A 21,790-nucleotide genomic window follows, 5' to 3' on the forward strand; every position below is an offset into this window, starting at 1 on the left:
TGGCGTAATTCATAAGAAGGTCCCACAAACAAGTATACAAAGTTTCATCAACATCGGGGTTTGTTAATTTTTTGTTAAACTTGTTAATTTTGTTGTGATTTCATTAATGTTTATGGTTAATTTTAATTTTTTTTTTGTGAATAAATAGCAATATATTTATATTAGTAATGAAATTTTGATTTTTGTCCACAATTTTGCTATTTGTCCGCACTGTGCTCCGGGGCAAAAAGATAGCACACTTTAAAATTAACATAATTTTTATTTATTTAACACTACAACCAAGGTTTTGTTTTTATACATTCTTGCAAAATACCTCTGTAAACATACACAAATAAAATTGGATTGAATTTCGCCAGTCTATACAATTTTATTAAAAAAAAAAAAAAAGAACTTTTAAGGAAATATAGTGGGACAAAATGATAGCACATTTAACTTAAAATTGTGTATAACAATAAATCAACGAATGATATTTAATGCTTAATATCTTATGGTTCCTCCTTTACATTTAATAACAGCCATCATTCTCTTTGACAAAGATTTTTAGAGTTTTTTAATAATTTTTTGCTTTAATTGCTCCCAATCATCTTGAATACATTTTTTTAATTCGGCAATATTTCCAAATTGTCTGCCATTTCCATATACAGCTCGGACCAAATTTCCCCAAGAATTTTCAATAATGTTACGGTCGGGTGACCTTGCTGGCCAATCCTAAACGCGAATTTTTTCTCGAGAAAAGTATTCTTTTACTACTTTTGCAGTGTGTACTGCGACATTATCCTGCTGAAAAGTAAACTTCTCTCCAGCAATTCTGGTGGCGTACGTGTTTATTTGTTCCTTAATCATTTCCAAGTACATTTTGCTATTCATTTTTACTGTTATAAATTTGATTTCCATTTTACCATAGTACCCGATACCGCACCAAATCATCATACCACCACCTCCCATTTGCCGACGACTCGAAAACTGTTCCTCTTTTCGCATATCGTGAAAATAGTAACTTAGACCATCAGGTCCATCTAAGTTAAACCTCTTTTCATTCGTAAATATTATTCTTCGCCATTTCTTTCGCATATGAATATTCTTTTCCGCAAATTGTAATCGATTCATCTTATGTTGCACAGTTAAACAAGGCTTTTTCTTCAAGTAGTAAAAGAATACTTCAATTTTCTTCGTGTTATGTATTTGCAGTTTTGCAAAACACGTCTCACATTCTTTATATTAGTGTCTACACCAACACCTTGAGCTATTTGCCTTGCAGTCATCTTACAATTTGATGCTGCTCTCAGTATTGCACGTCGTTCCTGGACATTTAGACTTCGCGGACGTCCACAACTCTTCTTTTTACCATAACTTTCCGAATTTTTCAAGAAATTCATTATACTTCTCGACTTCTATTCATAATTTTTGCTATTTTTGTCACTGAATATTGTTCTTCTTTCAATTTTATTATAGTGTCAATTTCACACGCGTTCAATCTCTTTCCGCGACCCATTTTTGCATAATATTTCTCCTTTTTTAAACAAATATACCACACGAAATAATATCACGGACTTTATTAACTGTGTTCCGGGGTTGATTTTCGCAATTTGCGAGCTTCAGTGTAACTGGAAAGCGTAGATTTACTACATGTGTTATCATTTTGTCCCGCTTGTGAACAATAAAATTTACATATTTTGTGTTAGAATCCTGTCGAAGTATATGTTGTGGACGATATTTCCTAAATTGTATACACAGACATGCTCTAAGTTATCAGTAAAAGAAAATATGTATCTCAATCAGCTTTTAACACAAAATATGGGAAAATATAAAATGTGCTATCTTTTTGTCCCGGAGTGTTCGCAGGGTGTCAATTCTACAACAAATTTCCAACAAAAAATTACTCTTAGACATTTTCTTTGTGTCGCCTTGTTCACGAGAATTTTCACTTTTAATTTTTTTTCTGTATTTCCGAGTTGACACTCTTTTTAAACGGCCATAACTCCACTAAATTACAGTGCAAACTTAAAAATCGGTACACCATTCGAAAGAGCATTAAATTTTCCATCTCCCTGATGCAAAATCAAAATTTATTACGTAGGTTTAACAAGTGAAAAATTAGGTCAAACTTTACATTGAGAAAATTTCAAAAAATTTGACTTTTTCTGTATTCGTTTTTCGGTTTCAAAGTCATAGCTGTTTGGCGGGCACTCTCCGAGAAAAACTTCCTCGAAGTCTCAGCTTTTGAATGGTATTGTGCCAAAAAAAATTGTACACTGGTATTTTAGGGAGAAAATGACTTGTGAATGCAGAAAACGTGTTGGTTTTTAGGTGAAAAAAAAAATATACATGTCGAATTGAGTAACCTCCTCCTTTTCGAAGTCGGTTAAAAATCGACATTTTACAACAAAAATCGACTTGTCACTTTGAAATTAGCTTGACATCGGGTCTGATGAATTTTTTGGTGATACTCCCGAGTCTCCCCCAATTAGGAAAAAAACTGTTCTTTTTACACCTCAAGGTTTTATTTATTTCCAATAAATTATTTTTTTCAAATTTTATTAGACTTTTTCCGATCTCCTGTGGCGAAAAAATCGATCGTGTTCCAATCTCCATATCATTTATCGGTACACCGAGGTAGATTTTGATTAAATGGTATCTAAAAATGAAGAGTTACATGTTCAAAAACAATTATTATTCACCTCTCACTCCGGCTCTATACGCGGCTGGGAGAGGCTTGAAGTGTAAAAAAAAACAGTTTTTTTCCTAATTGGGGAGACTCGGGAGTATCACCAAAAAATACATCAAACCCGATGTCAAGCTAATTTTAAAGTGACAAGTCGATTTTTGTTGTAAAATGTCGATTTTCAACTAAAATACCAGCGTTTAATTTTTGTTGACAATACCATTCAAAAGCTGAGACTTCGAAGAAGTTTTTCCTGAGGAGTGCCCGCCAAACAGCTATGACTTTGAAACCGAAAAACGAATACAGAAAAAGTCAAATTTTTTGAAATTTTCTCAATGTAAAGTTTGACCTAATTTTTCACTTGTTAAACCTACGTAATAAATTTTGATTTTGCATCAGGGAGATGGAAAATGTAATGCTCTTTCGAATGGTGTACTGATTTTTAAGTTTGCACTGTAATTTAGTGGAGTTATGGCCGTTTAAAAAGAGTGTCAAGTCGGAAACACAGAAAAAAAATTAAAAGTGAAAATTCTCGAGAACAAGGCGACACAAAGAAAATGTCTAAGAGTAACTTTTTGTTAGAAATTTGTTGTAGAATTGACATCATGCGTATGTCCGAACTTATACGTAGACACCCTGTATATTACACAACGAAAGGCGTAATTAATTTGGAACCACGACGTACTAGTCAAACTTTTGTAGGTTTCCACCGTGAATATTCTACATTTATGTTTTGTTTCGTGTTCTTTAGAAAGTTACGTTATGCTTGACTAACATATTATATTTTATTTTGATAATCTACACTAATTTATGCTAATATTATGAAGAAGAAGAATTGTTTGTATGGATGTGCTACGATATCTGTAAGTAAAATAGGCTAGGTTTTATTTTGAAAAAAATAAATTTTCATTGAGAAATCTCAATATTTATCAAAGTTGTGTCAATACGAGATATCGATTGAAATATGTTGATTGCGAAAAACAAAATATAGTCACATACCGACTCATGAAGAAACACGTGGATGTAATGTCAATTGAAAACGAACAATAAAAAAGCAAAATATATATATATGTCGAATAAAAAAAAAATTTTTTAAATTAAAAACAATAAATAAATATACATGTCGAATCGAGTAACCTCCTCCTTTTCGAAGTAACGAAGCAGGATATTGATTATAGTAACGAAGCACACAAATTGCTTCACAATTTAGTTTTATCACTATACGTGCTCTCTTGGAATGTGTGACCAAGAAATAATTAAAAGATTGACTGCTTTTTCTTCATAAATAAATGGTAAGTTTACCTTAGAAAGGCACAGAATTAATTTCTACACATAAACGAGGGTCGACTGTTACCTTCTCGCGTTTTTAAAATTCACAGGCGGAATGCAGTTGACAAGTTTAATTTATCGTCGGGGCTTGGTATATATATGTCGATGAAATATTTTCCTTCGCAGTTCGAGGTTCGTTAGAACAAAATTGATATCGGAAAATGGGTAATTGTAGTCGACGGTCGAAGAAAAATGATCGTGCCACGAGATACGTTAGCGAAAAATACTTCCTAGACACAATACATAATTTTGAATCGCGCAACGACCTCCACTGGCTCGCAAGCAAAGGAAATAATCGTTGCTCCAGTTGGAAGCATGCCAGAAAATGTAGCTCCTTTTTAAGTTCGCCCTTCGAGCGTAGCCTTGACTTTCAGTCCGTGAAACGTGTACTAGTACGTAGGTATTCCCAGCAGGTACCTTGCACCTGATTCGTAAGACATCGTAACTTGGACATCTCGATACTAAAACTAGTTTGCCGAAAATAACCACGGAAATTAATTCACATGCTACGTTTAACCCTTAACAATCACGCTGGCTCTGTAATGTGACCTACCAGCAACTCCAAACCGTTTTTGGGGTACCACTGATTCAAATTAACAAGTTATATTTTATTAATAAATGTTGAGATTTGCATTTTATTTGAATTTTTTAAAAATGTTTAATTTGTTGGAATGATTTAATTTCGAATTCTATAGGTTTTTGTAATTTGTCATAGTGTGGTATCTTCAGAAGAAGTCTCCATATTCCAAGTATCACTCGTTTCGGAACTTCCATATTTTTTTTTTCTTTTTCTGCTTTTAGATAAAATACATATATATATATATATACCTTAAACGTTTTCGTCATAAATACTAAGACTTTATCGCTAGAGATCTCCTTTCAAAAGAAACGTAATACTAATTAGTCTACTATCATTGCCAGAAAGGTAGACGTACGCAGATCGGTTTGTAATACGCGGGTGGCTATTTGCCGACATTTGTCCGCAAAGGTTAACGGGGTTATAGCAGTGGCGTCATCGGTGGGAAAACACTCAAGTTTATAGTGAAAATAGTGTCCACTGTTGGTACTAAATTACGCCACTACTAGGTGCATTAAATAATTATTCCGAAAAATGTTACATTTGGCATATTAACCAATATATTGCAGTGTTATAAAGTAATGCATCGTATTAATCATGCATTTTTTATACAAAAAATAGAGAATAAATGCTGAAGGTATCGGTGGCGCCATCTTACAGAATGGTGGGAACTATTTTCATTAGAAACTTGGGTGTTTTCCCATCAATGGCGCTAATGTCGGCAAATACTAAATTATGATGAAAACTTAATATTTATAAGCGTCTTAGTGAGTGGTGAGCTTTCAGGATGCACCCAATGTCTCATTAAAAAAGGTTTTACAAGTATCAATTCCATCAAAATACTTCATTATTAAAAAAAACGGTGATTGATAATGTAATTACAATTAACATTTTTGGGACACCCAGTATGATTGTAAGGTAGAATTGCGTATAAATAGAAAGTTCAAAGGTCATCGTATAAGTAGAATATATTTTCCTTTTTCAATAAATTTATCACTCGAACAGTACAAATGTAAGTATACAACATGTTTAAAAAGTAGGCAAACCTTCTTTATAGATAAAAAATACTGTGCATCAGTTGCATAAAAATAACATGTAACGATGTAAGCGATTCAACGGTAGTCAGTCTAAACTTTGCTTTACTCTGTATTAAATATAAATTGTGATACGAAACTATTATAATTATAGAAATTGCAGTATCTATATGACATTATATTCTTTATCGGATGTATTTTCAACAACATAATTATCCCCCGCGTCCAGAACGCATTTTATGAAGAAAGTATATCAACTTCTTACGTTTATCGTTAATCACGTTCGAAAATAAACATTGTTCGACGTTTACATTTTATTTTCGTTGTAAGGATAAGGACACTTTGTTAAACATTTTTATAAAAATGATGTCGTTGGGGGTATTTTTAAACGTACATAAGTAACGAACAATGAGACATCGAAATAGTACGTTGTAGTAGATTAATTATAGCGTAGAAATCGATGAGTATGTGATTAATACTGCACAAATCGCGAAGGTTACGATGTGATTTACAGAGGCACGCAAGTATGTTTCGAGGTAGGCACGTTGTGAACTTGACTTACAAGTTGAAATAAATAACTGTCTTAACGTATCAAGTATCGATTACGAATCTAGTTTCGCGTATTAATTTTTTGCTTTTATCGTATTTCGATGCTATTAATTTTGTAAGAAAAGTGATTGTAATTGATTAGAACAAAATACATTTATTTAACATTAGAGATCACGGTTTTGGACGGGTATTAAAATACACGGGTACACGGAACACATGTTCCGTGTATTAAAGGATTAAGAACACGGGCATTTTTAATAAACGGGTACCCGGATATCGAAATACACGAGTACGCATACATCGAATTATCTATTGTTACCCGTGACTTGAATATTTATTTTAACTAGTAAATAAAGTTCTATAAATTACACTAAAAAATTTATTTTGTTATATTTATTCTTCTTGTGTTTATATTTTTTTTATTTATTTATTTTACTGCATATCAATTTATTCAAAATTTATAAGGATCATTATTTTAGAATAATGGCTTTGTTACATAAAAGTTTGTATATAAAAATAATTGGATACTGTACCCGTATAATTCGATGTATGCGTAACCGTGTATTTCGATGCAGGTATACGTACCTGGATATCCGTGTATTTCGATACTCGGGTACCCGTGTATTTAGATATCCGAGTGTCAGTGTATGTCGATGCCCGGGTACCCGTGTATTAAAAATACACGTATTAAAGCACGGATCCATTAATTACCCGTGTACCCGGGTATTTCGATACACGTGAAGTAGGGATCTCTATATTAACATACTTCGTAGGGTCTACGATTAAACGATTGAATATAGTCAGTATTAATTATTGAATCGATGTGTCCCGTCGTCAAGTGACTATGTAGATGAAAGATATCTATCAAAACTACTTAGAAAACTAGTCGTTGTAGGAATAGGTACTAGCAACGCTACGTTGAAAAAGAAATCTATTATTGGTAGTCAGTACGTTAGAATGTTACCAAATCGCACGCAAGACATTCTGACGTATTGTTTTTTTCATTGTAGTCCAGACATTTAGATTGATATGAAATGCATTTTCAACAGATTCTTAAATTCCGTAAGTACCGATCTGTCGGCGCGAATGTCGTTATAGTACAGAATGCAACTATTTCTCTTTCTTACGTTCCGAATCAACCGTTTGCTTTGTCATCTTTGCATCAGCGTTCAATTGATCGATACGTTCACTTTTCGAATTTTCATCCCCTTGAACTTCAGTAATATTCACATCATCCTCCTTTGTTTCCTCGTCCTCCAGAAGGTAGTCCCAGTCGAAGGACTTATCACCACTATCGCGCACCTTACTCAATTCCCTCTTCAACATCTCCAGACATTCCCTGCGTTCTTTCCATTTCTCTGCCTGCACGGGATCCACCTTGACATCTTCGCCACGCGTTTCTTGCTCAGATTTTTCTTTTTCTTCGCACTCCAATATGTACTTCTCATAACTCTCAACCTATGGAGAAATTCTTTATAGATTTTCAAACGTTTTATATATTTAAACATTTTTCAACGAGAGAGTGTAAATCCACGACAGAAAACTGAAGATATTTTCATTTAATTAATAATCAAAACATCGATGATCTCCTATGTACATAACGTTTGTATTTCATTTGATCGATTCATTCTTAATAAATACATACATTTACTTGAAAGACTTACATTGTGCCGACTGTTTTTAAGATATAAATGAAACAATCAAGTGATTTTTCAATTTAACTTTTCTACCCCGTGTTGAATGTTTTTGTTAGAAAATGTTTCGAGTGAAAATCTTTATTGACATATTCGAATCGAAAATATAAATAATATACTACATTAAATAACGTAAAAATGAAAAAATCCACAAGATTAAATATTAATGGTGAAAGCCTGACTTCCATAATCCAATAAATGACCTCCCCATAGAAAATGTTAAAGGTTTGAAGAAATAATTCTTTAAATTCAATTGAAATGAAATTTCGAATACATGCAATGAAAGAGAACATTTTTTGAATTATACATGATAAATTCTTTCCGAGAGTAACTTTTATATAATTTTCTACACTTTAGTATAAAATCATATTGAATTACATTTTTTCTCAAACATGCTCTAATGGTCTTAATAAATTGAATCGATTTAGTCGTTAGTGCGGAAATATGATCTTAACACATCTTTCGTAAACAATTTAAGCACCTTATCTTGTAACATACGCTGTACATCGTTTTGCCTTTTCAGATGACGTGGTAGCCAAAAACACGCCTGAATGAGTCGTAAGAATATCCAAACGGCTCCAGCAAGAGCCAAGTACGAACAGGCAGTGAACACCATACTTACAAAATCGACCGAGATCTGTTGATGCTTCATATCGATAATTTATTATTTTCGATTGAATCTGTAATCAACGAAATAGTATAAGACCATCCGCAATGTGAATTCAATTTAAACGGTAAACATAAATGACTATTTCATATCTATTAATAACATAACTTGGCTGACAAGGTGCACTTTGGGAATTATTTTCAAAGAAATTAATGCAAATCGTGACTTTTTCAGTTACTTATTCGGGGCCTAAGAGGCTATTTAAGGTATTTCTATTGAAATTTTATGAGGCCGAAATATTTCTCACGCAAGAAATACTAAAATTAAAAGTAAATTAACCCTTAGCGCTCGAGTGGCGCCTCTAGGGCGACACATGTAATTGAACGGCGATTTTTTGAACGTACAATTTCAATTTTACTTATATCAGAATACAGCTAATTATTAATTGAAATAATAATACATTGAGTCGTGAATGTTCGTGGATGTTTCCTTTCGAAGTAGAGTTTTTGGTTTTACAGAAATTTGTTCTAAAAATGGGATGGATTTGATTCTATAGAAAAATGCCTCGAGCGCAAAGGTTTAATACTTTCGCTAATTAATGATATATTTTTATAATTTCTCTTTATTAAATTTTTCTGTTAAGATCATCCTATATATTTCACTGCTTAATCATAGCCCACGTAGAGATGAGTTCAATGACTATAAAGCTTCACGGATAGAGAAAAAACATTTTGTCGTTTCAATTGAGCCGATTTCTAATGACTTAATATTACTTGTCAACTACTTACGTTAATAAATGACTGTATTTTATCATTTGAAAAATATTGACAAATTTATTTCAAGAAACATATAGCTTATCGTGATATACTATTGATACTATTACGTGAGAAAAAATAAACTAAAGGGACACGAATTTTAGCACGCTTTTTTATTTTTATTTTTATTTTTTTTATATTAAAAAAACGTCCGTCAAATAAATCGAAAAAGTAGAAGAATTTCAGAGAATATTGTTAAGTGCTAAAATGGGTCTAGTTCGATGTGATATATAATAAATCCTGAATTATAAACAATAAAATAAATTGGTATACGTAATAACTGCTATCACAAATATATTTGTAATTACTGAAATAACAATGAATGATCAACCAATATACCAACCGTATTTCTAATATAATTTTTTCGTAACTTATATATATATAATAAAATTCTATAATGAGTATTATATAAATATATGTATGTTATAATAATTAATAGAATAGATGTATAAATTTGTTATTACGTTTATTCATCTAGTTTGAGCATCGTTAAAAATGTAATATATAGTATGTATAAGTGAGGAAATAGTGAACAGTGTGAATGGTGAATTAATAATTTAATTAAGAACGAATTCGAATAGAATGTGATCGTACATGATGCATGTATAACAATAAACATCAACATTATTGCGACATCCATTTACTCGTCGACGAATACACTGTGAACGTATTGATTGCACTTGCTTCGTTACAACGACAATTGTGCATTATATATTGTGATGTTATATACTTCCGCCAGTTACAAATTCTTCATTAAGAATTCGCGGTCAATTATGAGAATTGATGATTCGTGTTCGTACGAAATTGCGAGCAGTTTTTAAAGGACACATAAAGTGTTTTACACCAAAATATACACATTTAATAATGTTTATATATTACACTTACCATATCAGTGTACAAATTGACGTTAAATTGTTATTGTTGAGTAAATCGCAGGTACGTGGTTTATTCGGAAATTATGTAAATAAACAAATGAATTAATTCAAGTAATGATCAGCATACGATAAAAATAAATGTATAATCCATATATATATACATATATATGGTTTCCAATATTGCGATAGCACTAAGTGTGTCAACGATTACGTTTGAAAATCGATTTCACTTACAACTCCCCTGATTTCGGAAGTGCACTGCAACCGTTGGACACTGAATACAAATTTTCGAATAATAGAATATTTAATGTTTCGAAAGAATAACTGAAGCGATAAATATTTATTAATACGATCGGAAATTTCCTTTTGCTATTTCCGAGTTACGTTATATTAATAGTACACATTTTTGTTCATATCATGTAAAATGGTTGTACCGTCGTATGTCTATACTTAATTTACAATTTGCGATGATCAACAATGAATAGAAAATAAATATTAAAAGTATCGTTGATGTTCTGGGTTTATTTGAATTCCGTTATTCGCAACGCGCAAATTTCATTACTTTCGAGATCGCTAAAATTGTTCATTTTTCTATTTGCTTAACAAACTTACCTTGTTAGAGAAATAGTAGTGCGATCATATCCAATGTGAGAAAAATGACTAATTACAAAAACAAAAAAAACGGAACCCGAATGCGAAGCGAATAGAAAAGTAGAAGAAACTACGATATGTCAGGCTGACAGGTAAAACACGACTATCCACTACTGACCCCTATCGCGACAATCAATATATGGATATAGCCACGTATGATTAAACTGACATCCTGACATTTTACAAATATTTCAACGCGTACAGGACTTTCTCTATAATTAATAATTCACTGTTTCCTCTACTGCTTCACTCTGCCGTTCTTTGATAACAATTTCCTCGCATCTTTGCAGTTACTTTTTCAATATATAAATGTTTATCCTATAGAACATGTAATGATGATTGATTTTCGCATATACAGTGATGCTTTGATAATACTACATTACAAACAAATGAAAACAATTTGTATTAGATTTCCGTAATTGTAAAGGTTTGATTTTTAGATCGTTACACTCCTTTTTTCAATTACTATCATTTCGAATACCATTACTCTCGATAAACCTTAAAATACACGATGTTGTGACTTTTAATCTTTTCTTCAAATACTTAGAATGTAGACATGTAAAAACGATAGTATAGAAATATATTTACGATTTAATACTATCGAAATGTTGAAGATGTAATTATGAAGAGAGATTCGGTAATAAAATTTGATTGTTTAATCGTTATCATGAATTAATGCAGGTTCTGAATATAAAAGTAAAATATAATTAATACATGATTTAAATGAAAAGAAACATTATAAATAATGTAAATGTAAAAAGATGACAACTGTGACATAAATTTACGTTATTAATATAAATATCATTGTTATACTATCAATGAAGTTTGAACATACCTACAAGCTAAAAAAAACAAGGAAATAAAATGAAGAATACACACTTTTATGTTTAACCGACTTCGAAAAGGAGGAGGTTACTCAATTCGACATGTATATTTTTTTTTTTTTTTAGAGATAAGTTAAAAATAAACTGCTCCACGTCCAACAAACATTAATTATCTAAATACAAATTGACATCTTGTGGTACTGATAGCAAGACTTGAATAGCATCGTCATTTAGACTGAAGAACTTATCGCATATCAGAACTTAACTACCAAATTCTAATCTTCAACAAGTTTCCAATACATAATTTATTTTCTAGGAAATTTATACACGCTTACCTAAGCTCAATAGAATACATACAGAGTAAACAGATTTGGAATGTTTGTGACATCACAGAACAGCCATTAGCAGAAAAAAGAGGCCCAATGCACTTTTAGTTTTAACATGTAACTCTTTGCGATCAAATCCCGAAATATTCGTAACAAGAGTGTTTTATCGTTGCGTTCAAACCGCGGAGTATTCCCAGCACAGAAGATGAAGTGAAACTTAATACTGCTCATCTTAGTAGTCGTATCAACATAACACGAAAGTACCATTTTCTTCGAACGTATTTTGGAGGGATAAGTTTTTCAAAATTTATTGAATGTTGAGAGCTAGAAACAAATTCTTCAAACGATAAAAGCATTAGAAATAGAATTAGGAAAATTAGCAACTGCTTAGATTACATTGAAGTTGAGTTCAAAGACTATTTTATTCCAAATACAGAGACTTCAGTTAACCCTTTGGATGCCAGGCCGATCTGCGTGGTGTGTGCCGAGTGCCACGGCCGATACACGGAGCCTTTCTATCGGTCCGTGGCATTCTTCGCATAGAAACCGTTGCCATCCAAAGGGTTAATGAATCTATCATAAAATTCAAAAAAAGAATCACATTTTATAACTTACAACCCAAAAGACCGATGAAGTGAAGACTTTGCATCAACGTATTGACAGACCTATATGTAAATCTATATAAAATATGGGATACCATGATAATAAATAATATGTATACAACTTTTTCTTTTTTTAAGCAATAATTGACTAAACGCGAGCTATCCAAAAGTAACATCCAACCAGTACGACTATCATGCTTGCGTTAGATACGACCGTAAAGAGTTAATACATTTTTATGAGGAGAAAACTGCTTACGTCATAGACCTCACATAGAACAGGAGGTAAGGTGTAGCAGAATTTCGCGGGTTCGGTGCTAATTTATCTTCCAATTCTCGTAATGGAATTACATGCACTGCTTCATCATCACATTCCAACCAAATACTAGAATGTTTGTGACGTCGAATGCCACAGCAATCCATACTACGACAACCAACCCTGATTAATTGTTCCTTAGTTTCACTAGCACTCGGTTTACTTCTGAAGTATTTTAATATACCGGACGTTTTGTCCGATGAAGATGAGTTTGTACTTGTACTGCTACTACTCTGAGCAGAAGTTTGTCGCTTACTATCTCGATCGCACTGGAAATACTCTGCGAATGCTGATTCATCCGGTAAACGGGTGTAAGCAACGTAATGACCAGCTGTCATTGTTGCACCCTGGTGCATAATTACAGAATACAGTTTGTACACGTGTCGAGATTCTGATCTACCTCCAGTGATTCCATGATTTTGATCATTGATACATTCTTCACAAAAACATTGCAAAGTTAATGGTGTCGGCATATGGTTATTAATTTTTTCCATTGATCTAAAATGATAAAATATATATTTTTATTTATTATAATCTTTGTTTTTCAACTTGATCAGAAAAAAAGAAAATAGATAGTTTTACCCTGCAGCAGTGGAAAATCTTTTCAACTGCAGTATAAGAAGTCTTGGTAAGGATGGAAAACATACAGCTCTTCGCGCTTCGTTATATTGAAGACAACTAGCGCACCAATATTTATCTCTACCCCAAAGAAGTTCACTAGTAACTACCGCACGTTTATACACTTCGCTACTATCCATTGATCTTAATTCTTCGTCTACAAATAAATATGCTTACATTCTACTTACTGCTGACTGTTTCATTTAAATACAATTAACATTACCTGTTTCGTTCGATCGGTCGATATCGATAGGCACACATATATCGCAAAATGTTTCTTTTCTTTCTGTAACGTGTTCACATTCAAGGCATGTGGTTTGCAAAAGACTAACTCCTTCAAAATCTTCAGAAATAAAGCATTTTTTGCTTTCTGGTCTACGACTACTAATGTCTCCGTTACTTTCCAAAAATTCGGCGTGACCGTTTTCAAATGGTCTAGATGATGCGGATACACCATTTAAATTCGACTGTACAAGACACGATGAACTTCCTATTGTTGTTATCTTCTTTTTCTTTCTAGGTTTGCAAATACTTCTCTTACTGGAATTACTATTTTCTGACTGTAAGTCTGATAAATGTTCTGTAGAGAAGTCTCCGTTATTTTGCCCAAACTGACTTTCTCTATGCCTGACCAACAATTGAAATGTTTCCCTGATGTTATCAAGCAAACATACCAAGAGTTCATGAGCATCTTGCTGTTGATTTCCTTCAAAGATAGGATTCACATCTCTAAAAAAAGAAGTAATTAATAATATGCACATATCTAATTCTTCCTTCTACTATAATACATACCTAAGAGCTTGTAAAAATGCATCTGGCTGATAAGGTTCACTGTTTTCTCTTGCTTCGGATGCGCGTAATGCTATAAACAATTCATGTAGCTTTTCAGTAGCTATTTGTATTCTATGTTTGCCAGTATCTCCAGAAGACCCAGCCAGAGCTAACAAATCTTTACTACTCCAACTACGACTGCCGCTCGATGTAAGGGACATGCCGGTCCTACCCAAAGATGATGATTTCATCTGTTATAAAAGAAAAATATTTTCACCGTATATAATTTAAAAAATGCACATTTCTCGAGTAAAATAAAACTTACTTTAGTTTGAAGTTGTTTATCGTTTATATTAGACAAATCAGTGGCTAAATGGTGCAAATTATGTAGGAAGGATGGTGCAAATCGTAAAGTATATATCACACTGTTTAAGAAACATGTGTTTCCTAAATTACACAAAGTAGCTATTCTTAATCCTTCTGTACCACTATTTGATACATCGTAGCTTCCATCCTGATGATTGTTTAGCTGATTACGATAGCCATTCAACATTTTGCTTGTACCTTTACAATTAATAAATGTTAAATCTCTTATAACTCAACATTAATATAACAAAATATAGTTTACATACTATATGTAAAAATTTCTCTGTTCAGAAGGCTGTCCTTAACCGATGTTTGTGGAGCCTGAGAGACGTTGTTAGAAATTGTACGTTCACGGCCAGAAAGGGATAAGCAAAATTTCTTTCTAGGAGGAACAGAACGTTTATCCGCGTCTTCTTCTGTATCTAATACTGTCATTTTCTGTTAACCTAAAAGAATAATAAACTTTAAAGGATCATTGTAAATGAGAAACAAAAATTAGTTTTTGTTTAAAATTACTTCATTCGATATATATACATGCATATACGTATACATATAAGTTTATGTATGTATATATACACATATATACTTCGATAATATCATTAAACTTGAAATGACATTACGTTCGTGATCATTTGTACTCATCGTTCTAATTAATATTACATAAATATGAAGATTGAGTTTGAAATGCATTTACTCACGTATTGTTCGGTAGGGAAGTCATGGAACAAATGAGTTTGTTATTAACCTTAGTTAATAAAAAAAATTCTGTATATACAATAAAACCACAAGATATTCTTTAAATAACGCGAACTACATTTCTACTGATGTCACACGAGACAGTTTTGTTTAACAATATTGCAGTAGCCATTACCCGTTACACCTAATATCATAAATTCCTGAATCGCGTTCATGTGCAGTTCACAATTTCACATTTATATAGCTTTTCCTTTACTGTCACACTGCTGATTGCCGTCACAGCGTTCCACCAGAATCCGCTACGAGCGTTGCATTTGCGTCTGAAAATGGACGTTGGCTTATTAGCTATGACCAGCTATTACTATAAACTATAACAGAAATCTCCTACCTGATCCAACCATCAAGTATCGTATATTTAATAGGTCAAAAATACTTTCACGCCAAGTAGGACTTTGAATAAGCTTAAAAATACTTTCACTAACACAAAATTCTGTCAAATATGTCATTTGATCTATGCCAAAACCATACGAGTATACAATCCTTAGCATGGAATAAATTCTTTCATTTTTTCATGTATTTCATTGCTCATACATTGTATGTCATACAAGTTGAATTGAATAAAATCTAGTTTTATTTATAAGTATTTATTATTTATTATTGAGACAATACGATCTAGTAACAAAACCACATGATTTAAAACAGAATTTCATTGGTCCACTGAATTTCTATCCCAGAGTGTATTAGAAGTATAGTAGACCAATAAATACATTTTTATTTGTATTCATTTATTAGATATGTATTATTATACATAAATAAGTAAATCAGGTGGTTTTGTTTTTCAGTTTCCATTTTTATTGAACAAAGTAGATGTAAATGTTTATATTTATACTATATGATATATATATATATATTAATAAAAATGTATTTAAACATAGTTATGAAATAGAATATGAACATTATAATGTATTCTAGTCCACTCTCTTCGGTTTCTTTGTTTCTTTTAGATATGAATGAAAAAATGCGTTTTACTGCTATGAAGTTATGAAGTTACTTATTCTAGGAATTTTGTCATGCTGGTTGAATTGTTTGGGGATATATTAAAAGCGGTTACATGGACGTTCAAAATATCTAATAAGTTCTGCCAAGTTCTGCAAAAAATACAGAGGAACTAATATCAGTATTATATGATGTGTTCTAATTATTTTGAGAAGATTACATTTCAAGCTCGGCAACTTGACGATGGTATTGAAAAATTAACTGAGACATGGAGACGGCCACAAGTTATAATCGGACGCTTTGCAGAATGTACCGAAGAAACAAATTCTCACATTGAAGCAGTATGGAATATTATAAAAAATACACAGGTTTTTGGGATGAATTAATTTATTAAAGTATAATAACTTGATAGATAATGTGTAATATTCCTTAATGTGTTATCATATTAGGGGGGAATACAGAAAATTTTATCAGAAAGGAAAGAATTCGAATCACTGAATTCAGTATCTATGGAACAGTTTCTCAAAGAAACAAAACAGACATATGAATTATTAAAAGAACAGAGTGATAGCTTGGAGACTGTCTTAGCAGAATATGGTTATCATTATGAAAATGACTCTTCAAAAAAGTAAGTTTTTATTCGTTTTATACTTATATATTATATATATATCAAGTAAGTTATATATATGGTTATTCAATATTTTGATGATGTATTATTTATATTCTACAGAATAAGTATGAATAATAGCAGCATGTCTAATGAGTACATATCAAATGACATGAAACATTTACAAATTGAAGTTACTCCCAATGTTGATTCGCATTACAAAGCAAAACGCGAGTATCTAACAACACTGTCATCAAATGGCAGTTATATATCACAATCACTGGCAACACCTGTAGATAATAATTTAACATTATTCTCAGCAAGTACTCCTATGACTAATAAGGATTATACGTGTACTTCATTTAGAGAACGCCCAGAAGAACCAATTTATTCTACACACTTTTACAACATACTCAAGAAATGAATTTAGGAGTGGTGTGTTTTTTACATTACATTCTGTACAATCTATAAATAATTCTATATATTTTTTATTAACATTTTTATAAATTCATTTGTTAAATATTTTTACTTAATATACTAATATACCATAATATAACCATAATATACTGATATACCATATTTTAATATAACCGTAAATTAAGATTCATCAAAAATGTGTAATAACTTTATAAACTTAAAAGATGTAACAAAATTTAAAAATAGAAAGAGAATTAGCTACAACTAGAACAAGATATGTAATTAGAATTCCATTGCAAATTATAGGATAAGAATATGTGCATACAAGTCTGTTCTCACATATTCAAAGCGTGATTAAACTGTACATAAATTAATTTAGAAAATTCTAACTCTAGTGTTTCTGGTAATATTTTCTAGATGTACTGATAATATATTTATTTATTACAAACGGTTTAGTATATAACAGTATATGTTGTATCACATTGCGAGTTCTACAGTATATGATCATATATTATGCAAATTAGTAGTAAAATTTTGATATGAACAATATAATGTACAACATATTATATACTAAATTCTTGTACGTACGTAACAATTGATACAAAAAAAGCAACTGTACCATTTATTCTAATAGAATTTTTGTTAAAAAAAGTTACATATTCGTTTTTCTAACTTTACTTTAAATATCACACTATTATAAAACCACTTCACAGACTTCAATGAAATGCTCAAATACAAAACAGATTAAAAATTTGTACGGAATGTTCTTTAAACCTCGGTTTCATAGTTAATGCAGAACATAACCTACATTTGTACTATTTCTAGAAAATTAGTAAAATTGCCATACCACCGTTCCTTTGAAGAAAACACAAATTTATTTTAGAACATTCCAAGGAACATTTTTATGTCAAGTATATTTGTGTATAAAAAAAGAATGTAAGGAAATTTATACTAATATATTCACTTACGTGTTTGCATTTACGAGACTACATATACCGTTGGTTAATGTATTAATATAGTATATTTTGCATATCTATTATCTAAAAATGTATAGTTACAATTCGTCTCATAACAGTAATTATCTATACACGTTAAAAAGAGGCTTTAATCTCTTTTATGCAATGTCTATAGCATTTTTATTGTCTGAAATTTATGTTATCTATCAAATAAACTAAATAAACCTTGCTTTTATGATTTTGTTCTCCCATAGATGTTATGCTATGGAAATTAAAAGCTTAATATTCACGATATGTACGTGACAAAAGTATCAATTATACATAGAGTGGATATGTACAGCATATGGAAAGCATCGAATTGGAACATAACTTAACATGCAGCTTTTTTTGTTTGTTGCTGAATAGCACCTTGATGTTTCCAATTTACTAATTCATCTAAAACTTGAACTAATAAAGGATTTCCTCCTAAACGCTGAACCTCGTCTCTTGCTTTTTTATCCAATTCTTCAAGCACAGCTCTTGTGTAAGCAAACGATCCAAACTTTTCTAATAGATTAACGCAATACCGTTTTACCTCGATATCCTTTGTCCGCTGTCTCAAGATGTCTATTCACAAATATTAAGGTGCAATATGGTATTTGTTCAGAAATAAAATTATCTATATTTAAGTAAAGGATACTCATTAATTGTCTATCTTCTGGATGACTTTGTATAGCATGTATAATAGGAAAGCTAAATTTTCCCTCTGATAAATCTTCGCAGTAACTTTTATTCTCGGCATACTATAAAAGATTATTATATACTACATCACTAGTATATCCATTAAAACCTTGACTGCCAATCAAAATTCGTGTGTTGATTCCACCAAGACACTCATGCATAATTGTCGATTTAATGACATGATTTATTGAATTAGATTATATTATGATATATGTCCTGAATGCCTTGTGAACTAATTTTTATCTCTCCTGATGTAAATTATGAGGCCAATGTCGCGTTAAGACAACATTATCTTATTTCAGAATCTATGCATTATGGGATAAAATGACTCGACACTAGTTTCATCAAACATAAATAAACGATATGGCAGTCAATGTGTTGAAATCGTTTGAACAAATGATATTTATCATTTTCATAACTATTAGTAATTTTTATCTTTCTTATACTCAGACTAATTGTAAGCTAAGTAATGACATAGTAAAATATGAGCATTACCCCTAAAGGAGTAATGAGGCTCCTTGTAAATATTATACATCACCTACATCTGGGCAACATTGCAGTCAATATATTAAGTAATACTTACCTCTTGAAAATGTAGATTACAATAATCATCACGAATTTGGAAGTAAAGCCCTAAGATTCCTGCTAAGGGAGTAAAGTCTTCTTTACAATCTGAAAATAGCTGCATTAAACGGACAGCTAAATTAAAAAGTCCACCTGTTTCTGTAAGATGTACAATATTTATAACTGTTATGTTTCTAATAATATTAAAAATTTATCAACAAATTAAAATATGTATATAAAAACATATATGTTCCAATTAATGGTGACTTACTTCGAATTGTCATCTGCTTATATGCAGTTTCAGATGGACAAATATAATTATCTCTCCAATAAATTTCCATACCTTGTCCTCTGTGAAGTTCCAGTAACTGTTCCACATATACTTGCGTTCCCTAATTGTAACAATAGTAATAAAACTAACACATTTATTTACACTGTTTAGATGAATACTCAAGATCCACAAACATTTTTAATCATTTTATTTAACAAAATTCATGTTTCTATGTGTAAATCAACTGAATACTTCAAACAATCTGTTCTATGTAAGATAGCAATGATCTACAGTATATATTTTATTTGTTTATACAAACATAAATTATGTAATCATTGTTACATATATTTGACATATTCAATGCGTTAAATCAATGCTTAAGAAAAACAAAAATTTCTATGATAATGCTTACCTCTAAATGATGCAAAGCAAGAACTCTTTCTAAAGCAATAAATATACCATAATTTGCAGCATTTATAGTACTTGCTATCCCATAAATATTATGAGCTACAGGAATACCTCTTCTTAAAACTGAATTATCTTGGATGTCATCAATTCTGTAAAAATGATGTCAATTAATAAAACTACAGTATAATGTCAACATTTCTTTGAAATGGATGATACTTGACATACTCACAAGAGACTTGAAGTATGAAGTATCTGTACTATATCTCCAATAGCAAGAAGTTTATCTGTTGGTATTTTCAACCAGTAATTGAAAGCACATGCCAACTTCGTTCTGATCTGTTTTCCAGGAACTTGCAGTATATAACTAAATGGTTCCAGTAGTATCTATACAAATGCAATTAAGAGATTTTTGTCATTTTGACAGATATCTTAACCTAGCTCTGCGTGATTATTGTTTAGCTCAAACTAACCTCATCTTCGCCCTTGTCACCGGAACGCGAGTACGGTATATTTTTGTTTTGCTCCATTATGTGTTTCTAATCAAATAAAACTACTGTATTTTCGGTCTCCAGTATTTATAAAAGTTAAATAATGTATAATGTATCTAAAAAAGAGTCATTATTCTGAATAATCAAATAACTTTAGCGTACATGACAGCAAACGTTGCTAGTGTCGCGTCGTCTGCTATATGTTTATGTGTGAGTAATCTTCCTCAGGGGGCACCAATCGAAGGAGAGTTATTTAATGACGTAATGTATATGAATTATCACCGGCATTTCTACAGGGTGTCCCAAAACTCGCGTAGGAGCCGGAAGTGGGGGGTAGCTGAGACGATTCTGAATAATAATTTCCTTTGCAAGTGTCGGTGAGGGCTAACGAAAAACACCGACCAATCACAGCACCCGATTAGCGCGCAATAATAGCTCCCGCCCCCACCCGCCGACAGATACTCCAAAGGGATAATATGTGTGACCGTAGTCAATATTAGTTCCTTAATATTCATCCATGTTTTTATGCTTTTTTTGTTGTATCTTGATGAAAATATATGCAATATATTGGCGAGATTTTTCTGATAAAAATGATATCAAATACGACGCAATTTAGACAATTTTGAATTTCGCTTATGATAAGTAAGATTTTGTTTATAATATTAACACTTGTTCATACTACCCATTGATGAAGGTACAAACGAAACTATTGATGGTATAATCAAGTACAAACGAAATGCTATTATTTTCCATAAAAAAATGATTTTTGAAAAGTCGGGTATCAGGTACAAAAGGTTCACATAGCTACAAAAGTTATCTAGTTTTTTCATAGGCCCTAATTATCTCCTGGCAAGAATTTTACAATCTGTTTCCTATTTTCGAACAGACTTTGTAATCGGTTACTGGCTCACAAAATCAAGTATTAATATTATAAAAATATTGCATATTGTAAACGAAACTTAAAGTTGTCTGAATTGCATTCGCGATTGATCTCGCCAATATATTGTATATACTTTCATCAAGATACAACAAAAAATATACAAACTTGGATGAG

General features: G+C 31.5%; 4 protein-coding genes and 1 long non-coding RNA gene across 10 annotated transcripts; 2 read left to right on the top strand and 3 right to left on the bottom strand.

Annotated features, from left to right (window-relative positions):
• The first annotated feature begins 4,545 nt into the window (after positions 1-4,545).
• Positions 4,546-8,826, top strand: LOC128874790 (uncharacterized). 2 transcript variants are annotated; one of them, XR_008456696.1, is made up of 3 exons: positions 4,546-5,442; positions 8,369-8,579; positions 8,687-8,826. It is a non-coding gene; the product is annotated as an uncharacterized LOC128874790 (long non-coding RNA). The 2 variants fall into 2 exon arrangements; XR_008456695.1 differs by having other exon boundaries at positions 5,441-5,580.
• Positions 5,519-10,897, bottom strand: LOC128874789 (structural maintenance of chromosomes protein 1A). Of its 2 annotated transcripts, none has more exons than XM_054119856.1 (3): positions 10,755-10,897; positions 8,327-8,491; positions 5,519-7,609 (listed from the first exon to the last, which is right to left on the bottom strand). In XM_054119856.1, the coding sequence occupies exons 2-3, from the start codon at positions 8,459-8,461 to the stop codon at positions 7,262-7,264; spliced, it is 483 nt and encodes a 160-aa protein (XP_053975831.1). In that variant the 5' UTR covers positions 8,462-8,491; positions 10,755-10,897; the 3' UTR covers positions 5,519-7,261. The 2 variants fall into 2 exon arrangements, with proteins under 2 accessions (XP_053975831.1, XP_053975830.1); XM_054119855.1 differs by having other exon boundaries at positions 8,327-8,525; positions 10,755-10,894.
• Positions 9,808-16,013, bottom strand: LOC128874786 (ubiquitin carboxyl-terminal hydrolase 1). Of its 4 annotated transcripts, XM_054119851.1 has the most exons (10): positions 15,698-16,013; positions 15,485-15,629; positions 15,234-15,259; positions 14,880-15,059; positions 14,573-14,811; positions 14,269-14,498; positions 13,700-14,205; positions 13,441-13,633; positions 12,802-13,356; positions 9,808-12,608 (listed from the first exon to the last, which is right to left on the bottom strand). In XM_054119851.1, the coding sequence occupies exons 4-10, from the start codon at positions 15,046-15,048 to the stop codon at positions 12,548-12,550; spliced, it is 1,953 nt and encodes a 650-aa protein (XP_053975826.1). In that variant the 5' UTR covers positions 15,049-15,059; positions 15,234-15,259; positions 15,485-15,629; positions 15,698-16,013; the 3' UTR covers positions 9,808-12,547. The 4 variants fall into 4 exon arrangements, with proteins under 4 accessions (XP_053975826.1, XP_053975827.1, XP_053975825.1 ...); XM_054119852.1 differs by lacking the exon at positions 15,234-15,259 and having other exon boundaries at positions 14,880-15,051; XM_054119850.1 differs by lacking the exon at positions 15,234-15,259.
• A 179-nt stretch (positions 16,014-16,192) lies between these two features.
• LOC128874788 (uncharacterized) lies at positions 16,193-18,585 on the top strand. Its single transcript, XM_054119854.1, has 3 exons — positions 16,193-16,673; positions 16,755-16,933; positions 17,036-18,585. The coding sequence occupies exons 1-3, from the start codon at positions 16,494-16,496 to the stop codon at positions 17,334-17,336; spliced, it is 660 nt and encodes a 219-aa protein (XP_053975829.1). The 5' UTR covers positions 16,193-16,493; the 3' UTR covers positions 17,337-18,585.
• LOC128874787 (terpene synthase-like) lies at positions 18,225-20,959 on the bottom strand. The gene is made up of 8 exons (XM_054119853.1): positions 20,899-20,959; positions 20,719-20,784; positions 20,478-20,632; positions 20,253-20,397; positions 19,841-19,961; positions 19,589-19,728; positions 18,965-19,067; positions 18,225-18,891 (listed from the first exon to the last, which is right to left on the bottom strand). Exons 2-8 carry the CDS (start codon positions 20,773-20,775, stop codon positions 18,656-18,658), a joined length of 957 nt encoding a protein of 318 aa, XP_053975828.1. The 5' UTR covers positions 20,776-20,784; positions 20,899-20,959; the 3' UTR covers positions 18,225-18,655.
• Between the last annotated feature and the right edge of the window lie 831 nt (positions 20,960-21,790).

Source organism: Hylaeus volcanicus, chromosome 4, assembly GCF_026283585.1.
Source record: "Hylaeus volcanicus isolate JK05 chromosome 4, UHH_iyHylVolc1.0_haploid, whole genome shotgun sequence".
Taxonomy (NCBI): Eukaryota; Metazoa; Arthropoda; class Insecta; order Hymenoptera; family Colletidae; genus Hylaeus; species Hylaeus volcanicus.

Bases quoted from the DNA above. Each gene is read 5' to 3' on its own strand.
- LOC128874789 (XM_054119855.1), bottom strand. From the start codon at position 8,497: ATGAAGCATCAACAGATCTCGGTCGATTTTGTAAGTATGGTGTTCACT. The intron at 7,610-8,326 runs GTGCTTAAATTG...ATTTCTCCATAG, and splicing joins AGCGTATGTTACAAGATAAG to GTTGAGAGTTATGAGAAGTA.
- LOC128874788 (XM_054119854.1), top strand. From the start codon at position 16,494: ATGATGTGTTCTAATTATTTTGAGAAGATTACATTTCAAGCTCGGCAA. The intron at 16,674-16,754 runs GTTTTTGGGATG...TTATCATATTAG, and splicing joins ATATTATAAAAAATACACAG to GGGGGAATACAGAAAATTTT. The intron at 16,934-17,035 runs GTAAGTTTTTAT...TATATTCTACAG, and splicing joins GAAAATGACTCTTCAAAAAA to AATAAGTATGAATAATAGCA.
- LOC128874786 (XM_054119852.1), bottom strand. From the start codon at position 15,048: ATGACAGTATTAGATACAGAAGAAGACGCGGATAAACGTTCTGTTCCT. The intron at 14,812-14,879 runs GTATGTAAACTA...TTAATTGTAAAG, and splicing joins CAGAGAAATTTTTACATATA to GTACAAGCAAAATGTTGAAT. The intron at 14,206-14,268 runs GTATGTATTATA...TTCTTTTTTTAG, and splicing joins GCATTTTTACAAGCTCTTAG to AGATGTGAATCCTATCTTTG.
- LOC128874787 (XM_054119853.1), bottom strand. From the start codon at position 20,775: ATGGAGCAAAACAAAAATATACCGTACTCGCGTTCCGGTGACAAGGGC. The intron at 20,398-20,477 runs GTGAGTATGTCA...TCATTTTTACAG, and splicing joins CTTCATACTTCAAGTCTCTT to AATTGATGACATCCAAGATA. The intron at 19,962-20,252 runs GTAAGCATTATC...TGTTACAATTAG, and splicing joins TTGCTTTGCATCATTTAGAG to GGAACGCAAGTATATGTGGA.